At 40.1% G+C, this 12,515-nt stretch overlaps 2 protein-coding genes across 2 annotated transcripts; one reads left to right on the forward strand and one right to left on the reverse strand.

Moving 5' to 3' along the window:
• Positions 1-499: 499 nt before the first annotated feature.
• Positions 500-6,690, reverse strand: taf6 (TAF6 RNA polymerase II, TATA box binding protein (TBP)-associated factor). The gene is made up of 15 exons (XM_050041134.1): positions 6,469-6,690; positions 4,991-5,148; positions 4,754-4,840; positions 4,511-4,664; positions 4,362-4,418; positions 4,153-4,272; positions 3,433-3,554; positions 3,206-3,283; positions 2,995-3,096; positions 2,724-2,906; positions 2,353-2,427; positions 2,143-2,268; positions 1,817-1,990; positions 1,431-1,622; positions 500-1,056 (listed from the first exon to the last, which is right to left on the reverse strand). The coding sequence occupies exons 2-15, from the start codon at positions 5,144-5,146 to the stop codon at positions 766-768; spliced, it is 1,917 nt and encodes a 638-aa protein (XP_049897091.1). The 5' UTR covers positions 5,147-5,148; positions 6,469-6,690; the 3' UTR covers positions 500-765.
• Positions 6,691-6,903: 213 nt separating this feature from the next.
• Positions 6,904-10,673, forward strand: mrps31 (mitochondrial ribosomal protein S31). Its single transcript, XM_050041137.1, has 7 exons — positions 6,904-7,084; positions 8,560-9,054; positions 9,260-9,412; positions 9,502-9,645; positions 9,720-9,796; positions 9,929-10,069; positions 10,152-10,673. The coding sequence occupies exons 1-7, from the start codon at positions 6,972-6,974 to the stop codon at positions 10,385-10,387; spliced, it is 1,359 nt and encodes a 452-aa protein (XP_049897094.1). The 5' UTR covers positions 6,904-6,971; the 3' UTR covers positions 10,388-10,673.
• Positions 10,674-12,515: the final 1,842 nt, after the last annotated feature.

The following is a 12,515-nucleotide window of genomic DNA, read 5'->3' on the forward strand; positions in this document are numbered from 1 at the left end:
TGGATTAATCAGTTGTTAGGTTTATAAAATGTCAGAAAATTGTGAAAAACATTGATCAGTGTTTCCCGAAGATATTCAGTTTACAGAGAAACCAAAAGTTACTCATATTTAAGAAGCTAGAATCAAAGAATATTGACCTTTTCTATAAGAAAAAAAGACTGCAACTGATTAATCGATTCTCAATTCAGCTGGAAATTAACAGACAGCAAATTATTAATGATCAAAATAATGTTTTAAATGCAGGACTTCTACCTGAATTGAAGTATTTTTACAATCAAGTATTTGCTGCTTTAACTCAAGTAAAAGTCGTGTGCACTCCTTCCACCAATTATAGGAAGTTAGTATGAGGGTTTTTTCTGTTTCCCTTTTTGCAGGCTTGAACACACCTGCTGGTCTTGTGATCAGTGCTGACAGTGACACTCAACAAACAGCGAAATGTGCTGATGGCAAACTGTACAGAGTAAATAAAAATGTATAAAAAACACATCCAGATAAAGGATTTCATACAAAATCTGATTTATTTTAGAGTAAAAAAAGAACATGAAATCAATTAGAATATAAGCTGAAACATTACAGATCTCACAGCTGGACCTCAGTTTTCATTGGGCATTAACATATTTACAATGTCTAGTCACATTTGCTCTTCATCAGTCAAGAGTTCAGATATTCCCCTTCATACCACTCCAAGGTTTACCCCTTTAAGTTCAGCCTAAACAGCCCTCCTTGTGTTCAGCTGCACCAACATCTCCACTACCCATACAAGTCTCAGTGTGGCGACTGTGTGCTTGCTCCCGGAGACTCGGACCGGTCTAGCTTCATCCCCGCTTCTAGCTGGGTTGAGGAAATTGAGGTTGGTAGCACAGAGCTCTTAGTCTCCAGAGAGGAAGAGGCCGACGAGGGCAGAGATACAACTATGTACTTCTGCAGAGGTCGTGAACCTGTCAGTCCGGGGCCACTGCCAGACTCCAGTTTTACCAAAGGCTGCAAGGTCGAAGTGGCACTGGGAACAGTGCTGGTGACTGGTGAGGCCGACTGAGAAGAGCTGAGGGTGATTACCTACAGGGGAGACAGAAAGATGGATGTAAACTCATAAACAGAGGAGTTGTGGGACTTGTTTAGTTTCACACCAATCACATTATTAACTAATAAAAATAGAAATGTTTCACATCTGAATTCAATCATGTTTATATTCGTTAGTGCTTTGTTTCTTTTCATATTGTCATACATTAGATATATATAATTCAATTCAAAAAAGTCATCACTTATTATGCCTACATTGTTTTTGCAGCTGCAACTAAAATGTATATTTTATAAAATAATATATTATTGATCATATCATCTTATCAATATAGCCATGAGAACATTCCCTTTGAAGCTTGGTGGTAGAGCAACACTGTGATGAGTGTGCGACTGAATCAAAATCAAAGTACCTGCTGAGTTGAGGCAGCTCCCGCACTGGTTGCCATGACGATGTACTTTGTTGCCGGGGGAGATGGCTGTGATGGGGTCCCTGGTCGAGGGGACATCAGGGTGAGGGAGCTTGGAACCTTAATAATGCTGGGAGTGCGCGGTCCTGTCGATCCACCTAACCCGCTCTGCGAGACAGTGAGGGTCGGACGAGGCTGCGAGAAAAGGATCCGTTAATTAAACAGCTTTGTGATAGTTTGCTTACACGTCATTCTGCATTAACTCTGGACTCTGGAGTGATACAAACTATGTCCGTGTTTTCATGGCATCTTTTTTACTTCCTTCTGGCTTTTTCACGTTCATTTATACTTCACTGAAAACATTACATGAATATAAGTATGAAACGTACCTGTGTGATTGTTAATGTGGTTCTGTTGACCTGCTGAGCTTGCAGCGCTGCTTGAGTCCTGGCCTTCATTACATGGGAACAGAGCATGGGTCCGAGGTAACCGTAGTCTATCCGATACTGCTCCACATTGTCGGGCTGTGGTCGGATCTTGGCGATAACACTTGCACAGTGTTTCTTTGAAAACAAATCACATTGTGTGAATATGAAACATACGTACTGTGCTGATACAATAACTGATGTGAAGTGCTTTGACTATTATATACAAAACGAATCAATCTGTCAGAAGTCGTCTACTTTTAAATGTAAAATAATCACAAACTTATTACCAGTAAGAGGCTTTGAACGTGGTCGGCTCCTATCTTATCAATATTAGACACCACTGGTCCTTCCATCACTGCTTTGATGCGAGCACCCTCTACAGTAAGCCGAGGAAGGATCAACGTCTTTATCACCTGCAGGGGACAAAATCAGGAGGTTGGTGCCTTTCAAAAAGAGTGGAAATGATAAAGACAGGAGGAAAACAGAATCGCACTCACATCAGGTCCGAGTTCAGCAAGTCCAGCAATGCAGCCGTAACGTGTCGTCCACTGGGTTTTGTCATCCAACCAACTCTGAGGAAACATGTCAGTCTGGTTTAGTTTGTGAAGTGTTTTAACAGTGGTGAAAACGTGTAATTTAAGGAGCTTAGCGTATATCTATAACAAGGGATCACTCCAAACATACTGTATCTGTGGCTAGATTTTTTTAAACTGTCTGTCAGGGTTCCCACAAACGTTTTTTCCAATGAAATTTCAAAACGTTACCATAACTTTTCCATAATATTTTACCCTGTTTCCATGACTCTATTTAAGTAGTTTAAAAAAGGCAGACTTAAACAGCGATACAACCATATATTATTAACACCCACCTTGGTAAAAGTCTTGGTAATACGGGACTGGATGTTGTTGGTCGTAGTACTGAAGGTCTTACAACTTTGGGCCATGAGGCGAGCGGCAAAGTCTCGTAAAGCCCAGTGGTTGTCGACATCTGGCCGCAAACACAGCTGCTTACTCACAATGCATGTCACCACAGCTGGAATGAGCTCATGCAGCTGCAAATACAGATAGAAATAACATAACATTAGTATTTGTTAAGATTATACCCTTCTAGAAATAACATAATTTGTGTTCTTCACTCACGTATTTCTCCAAATACAGGGTGGGGTTGTCCATTAGAGCTTTGACCATCCGCATTAGATAAATCAGGAGAGCCAAGTTGTTTTGCACCACGTTCACACGAACCTTAAAGGAGAGCATACGGTCAGTACTTTCAGCGTAGTTAATGCTTGGGGATTTTACAAGAGGTGAGTAATGTTTTAGAACATCAAGAGAAGCTGAAAAAGATGCTTACTCCTTCAGAAATAAATGTGCTGAATCTTGGAAGCATCTGATACAGTCCAGGATCTGTAGCAATACTCTGTAGAGCTTCCTGAATGAGACAAAAGGAAACAGTTATCAAACAAATGTGACATGACAACCCATACAAGTAATTTCTTGTTTGAAAAAACATCAACAAGGAAATGCAATGACATGTATAAAATACACCTCTATATACAGGGGCAGACAAGCAGAACTTACAGCTCTCTTAGCTTCACAAGAGCCAACACACGCTTCTGTGATTTCCTTGTAGTAGAGCTGCTGTTCCACAGACAGCTCATGAGTGCTACGTGGCTTCAACTTTATTGGACCCTTTTCCTTTCCTGAAAGAGACAGATATAAACATGGGATGAAGGAGAAAAACATAACCATAAAGGATCAGGGAAGGAAGAGGGAAGCATGGTAGTGGAACAAGAGAAGACAATGGAGAAAGGTTTAATTTTAAAGGCCCCATATTGTTTTCTTTCATTTCTTATTATAAAGCAGGTATAGGTGCTATAAAAATACAGATAAAGTATCAAAACACTCAATCCACAGAGAAATTCACACGGTCCATATTGAGGAACTGTGCCTTTAAATGAGCTGTGAGGACTTCAGTGAAGTTGTGACGTCACAACTATAATACATAAAGCTAGAAAGTGCCGCTACAGCCGTTACAGTCATTCCTAGAGGGCATATATGAAGACCGGGAAACACTGACCAATCAGAGCAGACTGGGCTCTTTTAGGAGGGGGCCTTAAAGAGACAGGCGCTAAAACAAAGCTTTGCAGACAGAGTGAATACAAGTATATTTAGGCAAAGAGTATGAGAAAAATAAAATACTTTTTGAACATTACAACATGTCGCCATGTCAACTATGTCACTATGTCAACCTGAAAATCAGCACAATAGGGGAACTTTATTATAACACAAGATACTGACCTTTGCCATCAGCAGCCGTTGCCCCCTGACCCTTGCCTTGAATCGCACCTTCCTCCTCCTGACCAGGTTTGACCACTTTGAGGGGCTCTGTCGATTCAATCTTTTGTTGCTCTTTTGGTGCTAAAATGCAGTAAACAAAACCCAACATTAATGTTTCCTTCAGACATATTTTTTGTCTTTCAAGAGAAGAGATTCTGAACAGGGCTCACCTGGGGGTGGATTTTCTGGAATAGAAGGCTGCACTCCCTCAATGCTTAACCAGTGGGCTGTGGGTTAACAAATAAGCATGGTGAATGAGCTGTCAAAACTAGACTGTGTCCAAGAATATAACAGCATGCATGACTGGTTATTTGGGTACCTTTGAGAGACACATCTAGTGGAACTCTGGGAAGCGGTGTGTTGATAATGTCGCTGAGGTCGACTTCCTTTTCCTCATAGAAATGAAGCTCTCTTCCACCGCCACTTGCAAAGCGAAAAGGGATAAACTCTTGCGACTGGAACCCATACAGGGGCTGTAATGACAAGAATTTACTTACAATACAGAAATTCAAAAGAAACCACAGCAAAGGACCAAAGTTAAAGTATGCAAGTTCTCCCTTACCTCCACATTTTTTAGTTTGAGAGCATTGTCTATGTCGCTGGTGGTCAATTTACGTCTCTTCCCATGATGCATGAATTTGAGAGCATCCTATGTAAAAGGGAGAAAAGAAAGAGACCAAACAGCATTAAAATACAAAGCTCATACTTCAGATATGACAGAAAGACATTCAAAAATGTGGTTTAAGAGAAACAGAGAGACCCACAAACAAAAAATCTGCTCTGATCATATGAACTTTACCTGTGCTATTTCTTTTATTCTGTAGCTGACTTCTTCACTTAGGGCTGCACAGCTTTCCTCCTGTAACTGCCCCACTCCCACAGACTCTGCCATGGCCTTCATGGACTCTGTGGGCAGGGAGACTGAGCACGGCTTCTGCCGACGTTCCTCCGCCATAGCTAAAAAAGCACACAGGACTGTGAATATCACATCTCACATCTCATATGCACACACACACACAAAAAATCGAATTAAAACAGGTTCAGGAGACACTAGTTTTTCCACTTTTTAGGGTGTAAGATTTTCAGTCTTACAAAATTTGAATGCTTCACTGCCAATAATAAACACTCAATAGGTCTGAAGCCACAAACACAACATCTTGACATATTATTGACAGCCTTCATATAGTTATGATGGTTTAGGTAACACCACATACAGCCTGCAATGTACTTCCATCGACAAAATTATGATAGAAGTACATTAGCGGCGTGTATTTAGTCCCATTCCCCATATGTAAATATAAGAAATGTCATATTGCAGCTAGTCATTAAATATTTTTCAACAATACAACAGCCTTATATCATTAAAAACACTGTTCATGTGTGGGGGGCACTACTGAGGGAACATCATTAAATAGGATGATCACAGATGTGCATGTAACTGAGTGCTTCACTGCAGCTTCATGGGACGTTGACAGAAAAAGTGAAGTCAAATTCGAAAAGGCCTTATAACACGTCACAGCTCAGCTAGTGTTTGACAGAGTGCATGTGGGAAACGCAATACACACAGTGCAATAAGGATCTATGGTCTAATGAGCCCAAAATTACAATTTAAAAAACAAATGTTATATTTGCTAGAAGCCAGACAACTCTCTATCACGCCCTGAGTCAAGACCTTTATGTAATTGGTTTGGACAGTCTAGTTGTATTTGTGGCAGACACTGCAAAGTCATGCATGCATTTTTCTAAAATGATTGGAGATGTCATGATGTACATATCTGACACGGTCCCATCCTCACAGACAGAAGGCAGTAATTTCCACAAGCTGATGCCTTTAATGAATATAGACCTGACAGATTTATACTTCACATAGAGATCGGTAATAATAAGTATTTTCCGCCATTTGTGCCAGAAACCCTGATAACTTCCACATCGATTTAATGTTGTATCTTGTTTATAATGCAACATGAAAAAGTCCAAGCGCTTAATGCTTGTTTACAGCTTTTAAATACACTATACGTGTAAACAAACACTGAACTCCACAGAAAGCGGGTTAACCACTTTGACGGAATAACAACCAACTTGCAACACAAAACACACGAGCCACATCTACATTCACGTAAATGCAGCAACTTCATATCAACATAATAACTTCATATCAAACAGAGTTAATTTTAAGTCATTTAACGACTGTGTGTTTCTTTAATATTAACTTACAGTGAGCTAAATATAATCTGTTAGCTTGTATGCTACCAACTTAGCTTCCGTTGACATTTTTACCTGTATGAAGTTGTCTTCTCCTTTCCGAGTTAAAGCAGGAACCTATACGGGTAAAAACGGTCAATGTTGAGATTTGCAAAAATAATTATTTCGCAAAGCTAATTCCTCTCTATGAATATCCATCTCTCGATATAAATAACAAACTAATTCACGGATTGCAGCTGGGACCTCCGCGCTTATGTTCCATCGCCATTTTGAGTCGAGTTCCGGTTGTGATATCGCGAGACTATAATTGAGGGTCTTACAGATAGAGCGGCAGTTTATTAAAAAGTCACTTATTACAAATCAATCTAGGGAATTTATTTTCAGAAGTTAAAATAAAAATACCATTATTAAATACCATCACAATACGACTGAATTAAAGGCCCTATCGCTTTCTTACACACGGATTCTATCTACCCTGCTGTCCGGAACCAATGTTCCCGAATTTTCGAGGGGTGACTTTATGTTGTTGCAACGGAGACAAACGTCAGGAGCGTGGAAGGACATTGCAAGCAGCAGTCATGTATAGATTATTATTCCGGACTGTGTTAACGGCTCGAAAGTCTTCAGTCAGTGTGTGTGAGTCGTGTGTGTTTCCAGCAAGATGTGACAGAGCTGCAGCTCCAGTGTTCAGGTGAGTTTGGGTGTGAGTGACCGTGACGTGATGAAACACAGAGTGACTAACATCAGCTACTAACAATCAGCTAATTACTGTGTTGTTAGGGATGTCTTTTTTATTATTATTAATTATTAGTTTTGATATATTTGTGAAAGGGAACAGCTGATATTAGCTATCACCTTACTTAACTTGCACTCATGGGGGCGGGACATGTTTGATTGACTCTTTTTCGAGAGGATCACTTGCATGATTGACAGGTCGTTTCCTTGGTAACGTGTATATGATGTTACTACTATAAAATAATATGAATGTAGAGAAGATGATCTCATTCACCACTGTGTTACAGGAGAACTTAACATCTCACAGACAGTGTCACAGTTTCATTCATATAAAAACATAATATTATATTTACATAATAATATAATGTTTGAGATGCTGCTTTATCCTGGAGTGCACATATAGACTATATCTGTAGCAAGGTACAACAATGCATTTGCCTTTCTTAGGAGACTGAGGTCATACGAAGCAAATGAAAAGATAGTTCTACTGTTTTCCAGTCCATATAAGCATGCAGTATGAAATCAGTGCAGGGTACAGTTGTCTCTTTTTCACCTTGAAGCTAGACTGGCAAGACTACCACATATCTGCTCAAAGACTGTGGGTGATAGCTTGAGTCAAGCTTTCAAACTACATATACTGAAATAATTCTGTCTCTAGCTGATATATTACATCTAATCCCTCTCACATTATTTAAAGAATATCAACTTTTGCCATCACACAGAAAGATTTAGACTCCCACAGGCTCGATTGAACAGGTTTAGGGACTCTTTTATTCCCCAATCTGTCAACCTACTGAATCAGAGCTTAGAGTCTAAGTAGGCTTCAGTGTACTAGGGACGAACACTGAATGTAAACGGGAGTGATTAAATTGTTTGCACTGGATCCACTTTGTTGTTTGGTGAAGCGTTTTGTATTTTTGTGTTTATACGAAACACTGCGTCCTACGACACGACAAATTTCTGAGAATATTCTGATCATAAATCGAATATCAAATTAAAAAGCCACCGTGGTGTCATCTGTATACACTGTCTGTTTGCTCAATATTTCACTGGGTAAGAACAGACAGTGTAAACATTACAGTTAGAAGCAACATTTCTACTGTAGTTGCACAAGAGATCAGTATATTGACCTTCTCAACTGTTTTTACCACTGTCATTATGTGACGTGAGGACCAAAGAGCCGAACAATGCAGTTTATGTTGCTGCAGTCAGCAGTGAAGTGTTTTTCAGTGTTTCACTACATCATTGAGAATAGCATATTGCAAAAGTCTCTGCTGCATCATGTTATTATTTTAAGACAGTGTCACCCACCCTAAAAATAATTGTAATGTTTTAATATTGAATTTTGTTATAATGTCATATTATTCAGACTTTGAGATTCCTCATGATCATGATCCCTCTGATGATGAATTTTGTTTGCTCCTAACACAGGGTCGCAAATGGAGGTGGAGTCAAAGCCCTCAGCACAAGTTCGGTCAGGCTCTGTGAAAAGAAAAGCGATGTTGCCCCCTCTAATCAAGATGAGATAACACATGCAGATAAAGAGGCTGAGCCCACAGAAACTCCAACTTTGGTTACACAGAAAGCTGAAGATGACAGCCAAGTCATTAAGATGGCCGAACAAAAGGAGGAGGAGCCAGTGGTGTTAAAGACAGATGATGGAGGCACCACGCAGCAGCAGGTGGATGTTAAAATTGAGCAGGTCGTGGCACCGCCAGAAGAAGTGAAGCCTGCTGCAGTTAAGAACGGAAAAGAGAGTCTCCTCGACCTTCTTGGAGGCATGAAGGTGGAAGTAACTACTAAGAGGAAGCTCAAAAACTTGAAAGCAAAGCCAAGTTACGAGTCCACACCCAAGTCAAAGCCAGCAGCCATGGAGAGCACCATCAGCATGTTTCAGAAGGCCACAGAGGACGCTTCATCACAGAGGTGAGAGTGGGTTTGAAGGTTTTCATCATGGTCTTGTTAAGTTCTTTCAGTTTTCTGCTTTTTCACATCTCAAGTCTGATTGTTTCACCTGCTGTTTGTGCCTCTACACTTGTTACTTACTTTGCGCCCTAGTCTTGGGAGGGCATCTGAAGCCCTGGTCGCTCTTCATTCGCTGATTCCAACATCTCCACATTGTGTTTTTTAGTGAGACACTAGATCCCAAACTGGTTGCAGCTGCGTCTGCTGCTGCCTCCACTCTGCCTGACAGCAGCCAGGCTGAGTCTGAGCTGCTGAGGCAGCTGAGGCAGCACGAGACCATCGCTGAGGCTCAGAAGAAAGGGGACATGAACAACCTCGGGTACGTCTCCAGGATAGGAATGTTGATAACATGAGTAGTCAAATGAGATTGCTCAGCTAATAATCATGAATCTAATAATATTTTCTCAGACAAATCATTGCTGAAATGAAAGTGGGGAGGAATCCCAACAGACAGAGCGCTAACCCGGCCAATCAGATCCGGTTTGATGAAGACGGGCGGGGATACACAAGCGACAGAGGAATCACTGCTGAGCTGGATGGTATTCGGAGAAGGTGAACACTGTCACACCTTTACTCAGATTGGTTCGGAGATGGATTGTGTGTTGAACCTGTGTTTTATTTTTTAGGAAGAACTTGTTCTCAGGGAAAAGGCTCAACATCTTCTCCCCCTCTACTGATCAAGATAAAGTTGAATCAGCAATTGGTAATAAGGATTTTTGTATTAAGGCTGTTTGCATACAGTGGATGAGTCAGTCTAGATTATTTTTAGTCCTTAGAAATAACTTGTACTGAGAAGAGAGCTTCATTAATGCCTGTGCTGCGGTCATATTTTCAGCACGACCAACTCTATGGGACATGGACTTTGCTTATCAGTTGTCTCTTTCGGCCAACCAAACGCACCGCAACAGGCTTGAGGAAATGATCCAGTGGACCAAAGAGGGAAAAATGTGGCAGTACCCAATCAACAATGAAGCTGGTGAGTAATAAATGCTGTATTCTAGCTAGATGCACAGAGGAGGAGAACATGACACACTGACTGTCTTATTGCTCTACATTAGGCCTGGAGGAGGAAGCCTGTGTCCCGTTCCATGAGCACATCTTCTTAGAGAAACACCTGGAGGAAGGTTTTCCCCGTCAGGGACCAGTGCGTCACTTCATGGAGCTCGTGGTGGCCGGTCTGTCCAGAAACCCTTACCTGACAGTCCAGCAGAAGAAAGAACACATTTCCTGGTTCAGAGACTACTTCCACCAAAAACAGGAAGTCCTCAAGGAGGCCGATGTTCACCTCAACTGAGCTTTAGACAAATGCATACATTTTCAACATGTGTTGAATGTGGACACATAAAAGTAAGACCTGTTTACTCAGCAGGGCTTTGCAACTATCATCGTCTTCAGTGACGCAGTTTGGATTTGCTCCAGGATGGCTGTTAGAGTGAACTGTCATCGAGTCTGTGTCGTGGTATTTAACATTGTACAGTTTCTAAAGTGCTGATCAGACTGTAGAACCACTGTTAAAATGTTGCTCATACAAGCGCTTGCACAAAGTGTACAAACGATATAAAGCAGCAAATGTACAGTCATGGTTTTTTGTTTATTTAATTTTCTACCAGTTATTCAGATCTGCTGTTCCTCTGATCATTTTCACACTTTGTTTCCATAATCCAGAGCCAATGCTGCTAATTAACTGACTGTAATGTGTCAGTGGTGATGACACAGTTCATGAAAAGACATTTGGATTTTCAGTGTCTGGGTCATCAAATTAATTGTCCTTATTAAAAGACCTTCATGTTAAAAGAAAACAGGTTTGACGAATATTTATATATATTTTTGTGTGTGTGTGTGTGTGTCAAGGGCCATACAAACACCTGTGATTATGAGGTTTGCAGTGTGGTAAGACCTTGAACCTTTTGTCCTTTGTAAGGGAGGGGCTTTTAAAATGAAAAAAACATGTTAATGTACCACACAGATTCCATCTGGTCTAAAAACATCCTCAGCAATCTATTGTCTGAGAAAGTGTGGAAGATGAGAGCTTGACACTTTAGAGCGCCTCATTTCCACATTTTGTTCACACTTCCTTAAACACGTGATGGGCACGATAAGATTTTGGCAATACTTCCTTTTTCTTCTTCATGTATAAAGCACAGAAAAGTGTTCCTGTGGAAGGACCTGGTTCTGCTCAGAGGTGTCTTATATGCAAACAGCGCACTAGATGGCAGTACTGACTGGTCCATATGAAGTTAGGAGTTTTTACAATTTCACAACAAGGCTGGCACTTCAATATTTCGACAAAAAAGCTACTCCTGCAGTGCAGTAAAATATGTTGGAGTGACTGTATTAACCACTATAATATAAAAAGGATATGACTGACAAAAGTATCATTTAAGTGTCAAAACATTTCATGAGGTAATGGCATTGTAAAGTAAAGGGCCAAGAACATCAACTGATGGCTGTACTGTTTATGAAAATAAGCGCATTTGTGGAAAACATCCAACGACACAGTATAAACATGTCCTTTACCCCCCAAAAAAATGTATAAAGAGATTTTACGATGATGCTACTCAGAAAAGAAAAAACATTTTTAAAGAAGCATTTATTGGGGTCCCAGCTGAATACAAGCATTTGTTTCTTTTTTAACTGACAAGAAACAAAACTCTTGATGTTCTTTAAAATTATTCATTGTTATCTGAAGCTCTGTTGACGTACAGTATATAAATTACTTTCAGAAACATTTGTAGCTTATGGCCTTCTGTGAAAACATGTTTCACATGACTACATTTGTATTGAACCTTTACTTTGTTCAACATCTAGAATGTATCCAATATCTGTTAATTTACACACAAATAGTGCTACTATAAGATAAGATAAGATAAGGTAAGATAAGATACACCTTTATTGATCCCACAATTGAGAAATTCCAGTGTTACAGCAGTCAAGAGGAAGGAGTCAGATTAAAGATTTCAAAATTTAAAAATTTGAAAAACTAGGCATGCAGAAAAAGTAAAATAAATAAATAAATAAAGCAAGAAACAGCAATAAATAAAAATAAATAATAATAATAATATTAATAAGAATAATGAGTAGTGGATAAAAAGTGAGCAACGGATTAAAGTGAACATATTTAGTGCAAAGTGAAAATTGTATGTGCAAATCAACAACAACAAGGGGGACAGTTATGCTTATTATGGTGTCCCTAAAGTGTCCACCATGGTGCAGTTTATTGTGTGCAGTGCTGGTTATGTAGCCTGACAGCAGCAGGCAGGAAGGACCTGTGATAGCGTCCCTTCACACACTTTGGGTGAAGCAGTCTATCGCTGAAGGGTACTATGTTAAAAGTGTCAAAAGTTATCCAGGAAAATGCAAAGATTCACACCATGTGCAGGATTTGAACTGTTTTGCATTACAACCACCTTACCACTGAGCAA

This window comes from Epinephelus moara, chromosome 3, assembly GCF_006386435.1.
Source record: "Epinephelus moara isolate mb chromosome 3, YSFRI_EMoa_1.0, whole genome shotgun sequence".
NCBI lineage: Eukaryota > Metazoa > Chordata > Actinopteri > Perciformes > Serranidae > Epinephelus > Epinephelus moara.

What these genes read in the sequence shown, in the direction of transcription:
- taf6 (XM_050041134.1), bottom strand. Translation starts at nt 5,146, where the DNA reads ATGGCGGAGGAACGTCGGCAGAAGCCGTGCTCAGTCTCCCTGCCCACA. An exon ending in AACGGCTGCTGATGGCAAAG is followed by an intron (nt 3,555 to 4,152) that starts GTCAGTATCTTG and finishes TGTCTCTTTCAG; the next exon opens with GAAAGGAAAAGGGTCCAATA. An exon ending in TTACCAAGACTTTTACCAAG is followed by an intron (nt 2,428 to 2,723) that starts GTGGGTGTTAAT and finishes ATGTTTCCTCAG; the next exon opens with AGTTGGTTGGATGACAAAAC.
- mrps31 (XM_050041137.1), top strand. Translation starts at nt 6,972, where the DNA reads ATGTATAGATTATTATTCCGGACTGTGTTAACGGCTCGAAAGTCTTCA. An exon ending in GGGGACATGAACAACCTCGG is followed by an intron (nt 9,413 to 9,501) that starts GTACGTCTCCAG and finishes ATATTTTCTCAG; the next exon opens with ACAAATCATTGCTGAAATGA. An exon ending in CCCAATCAACAATGAAGCTG is followed by an intron (nt 10,070 to 10,151) that starts GTGAGTAATAAA and finishes GCTCTACATTAG; the next exon opens with GCCTGGAGGAGGAAGCCTGT.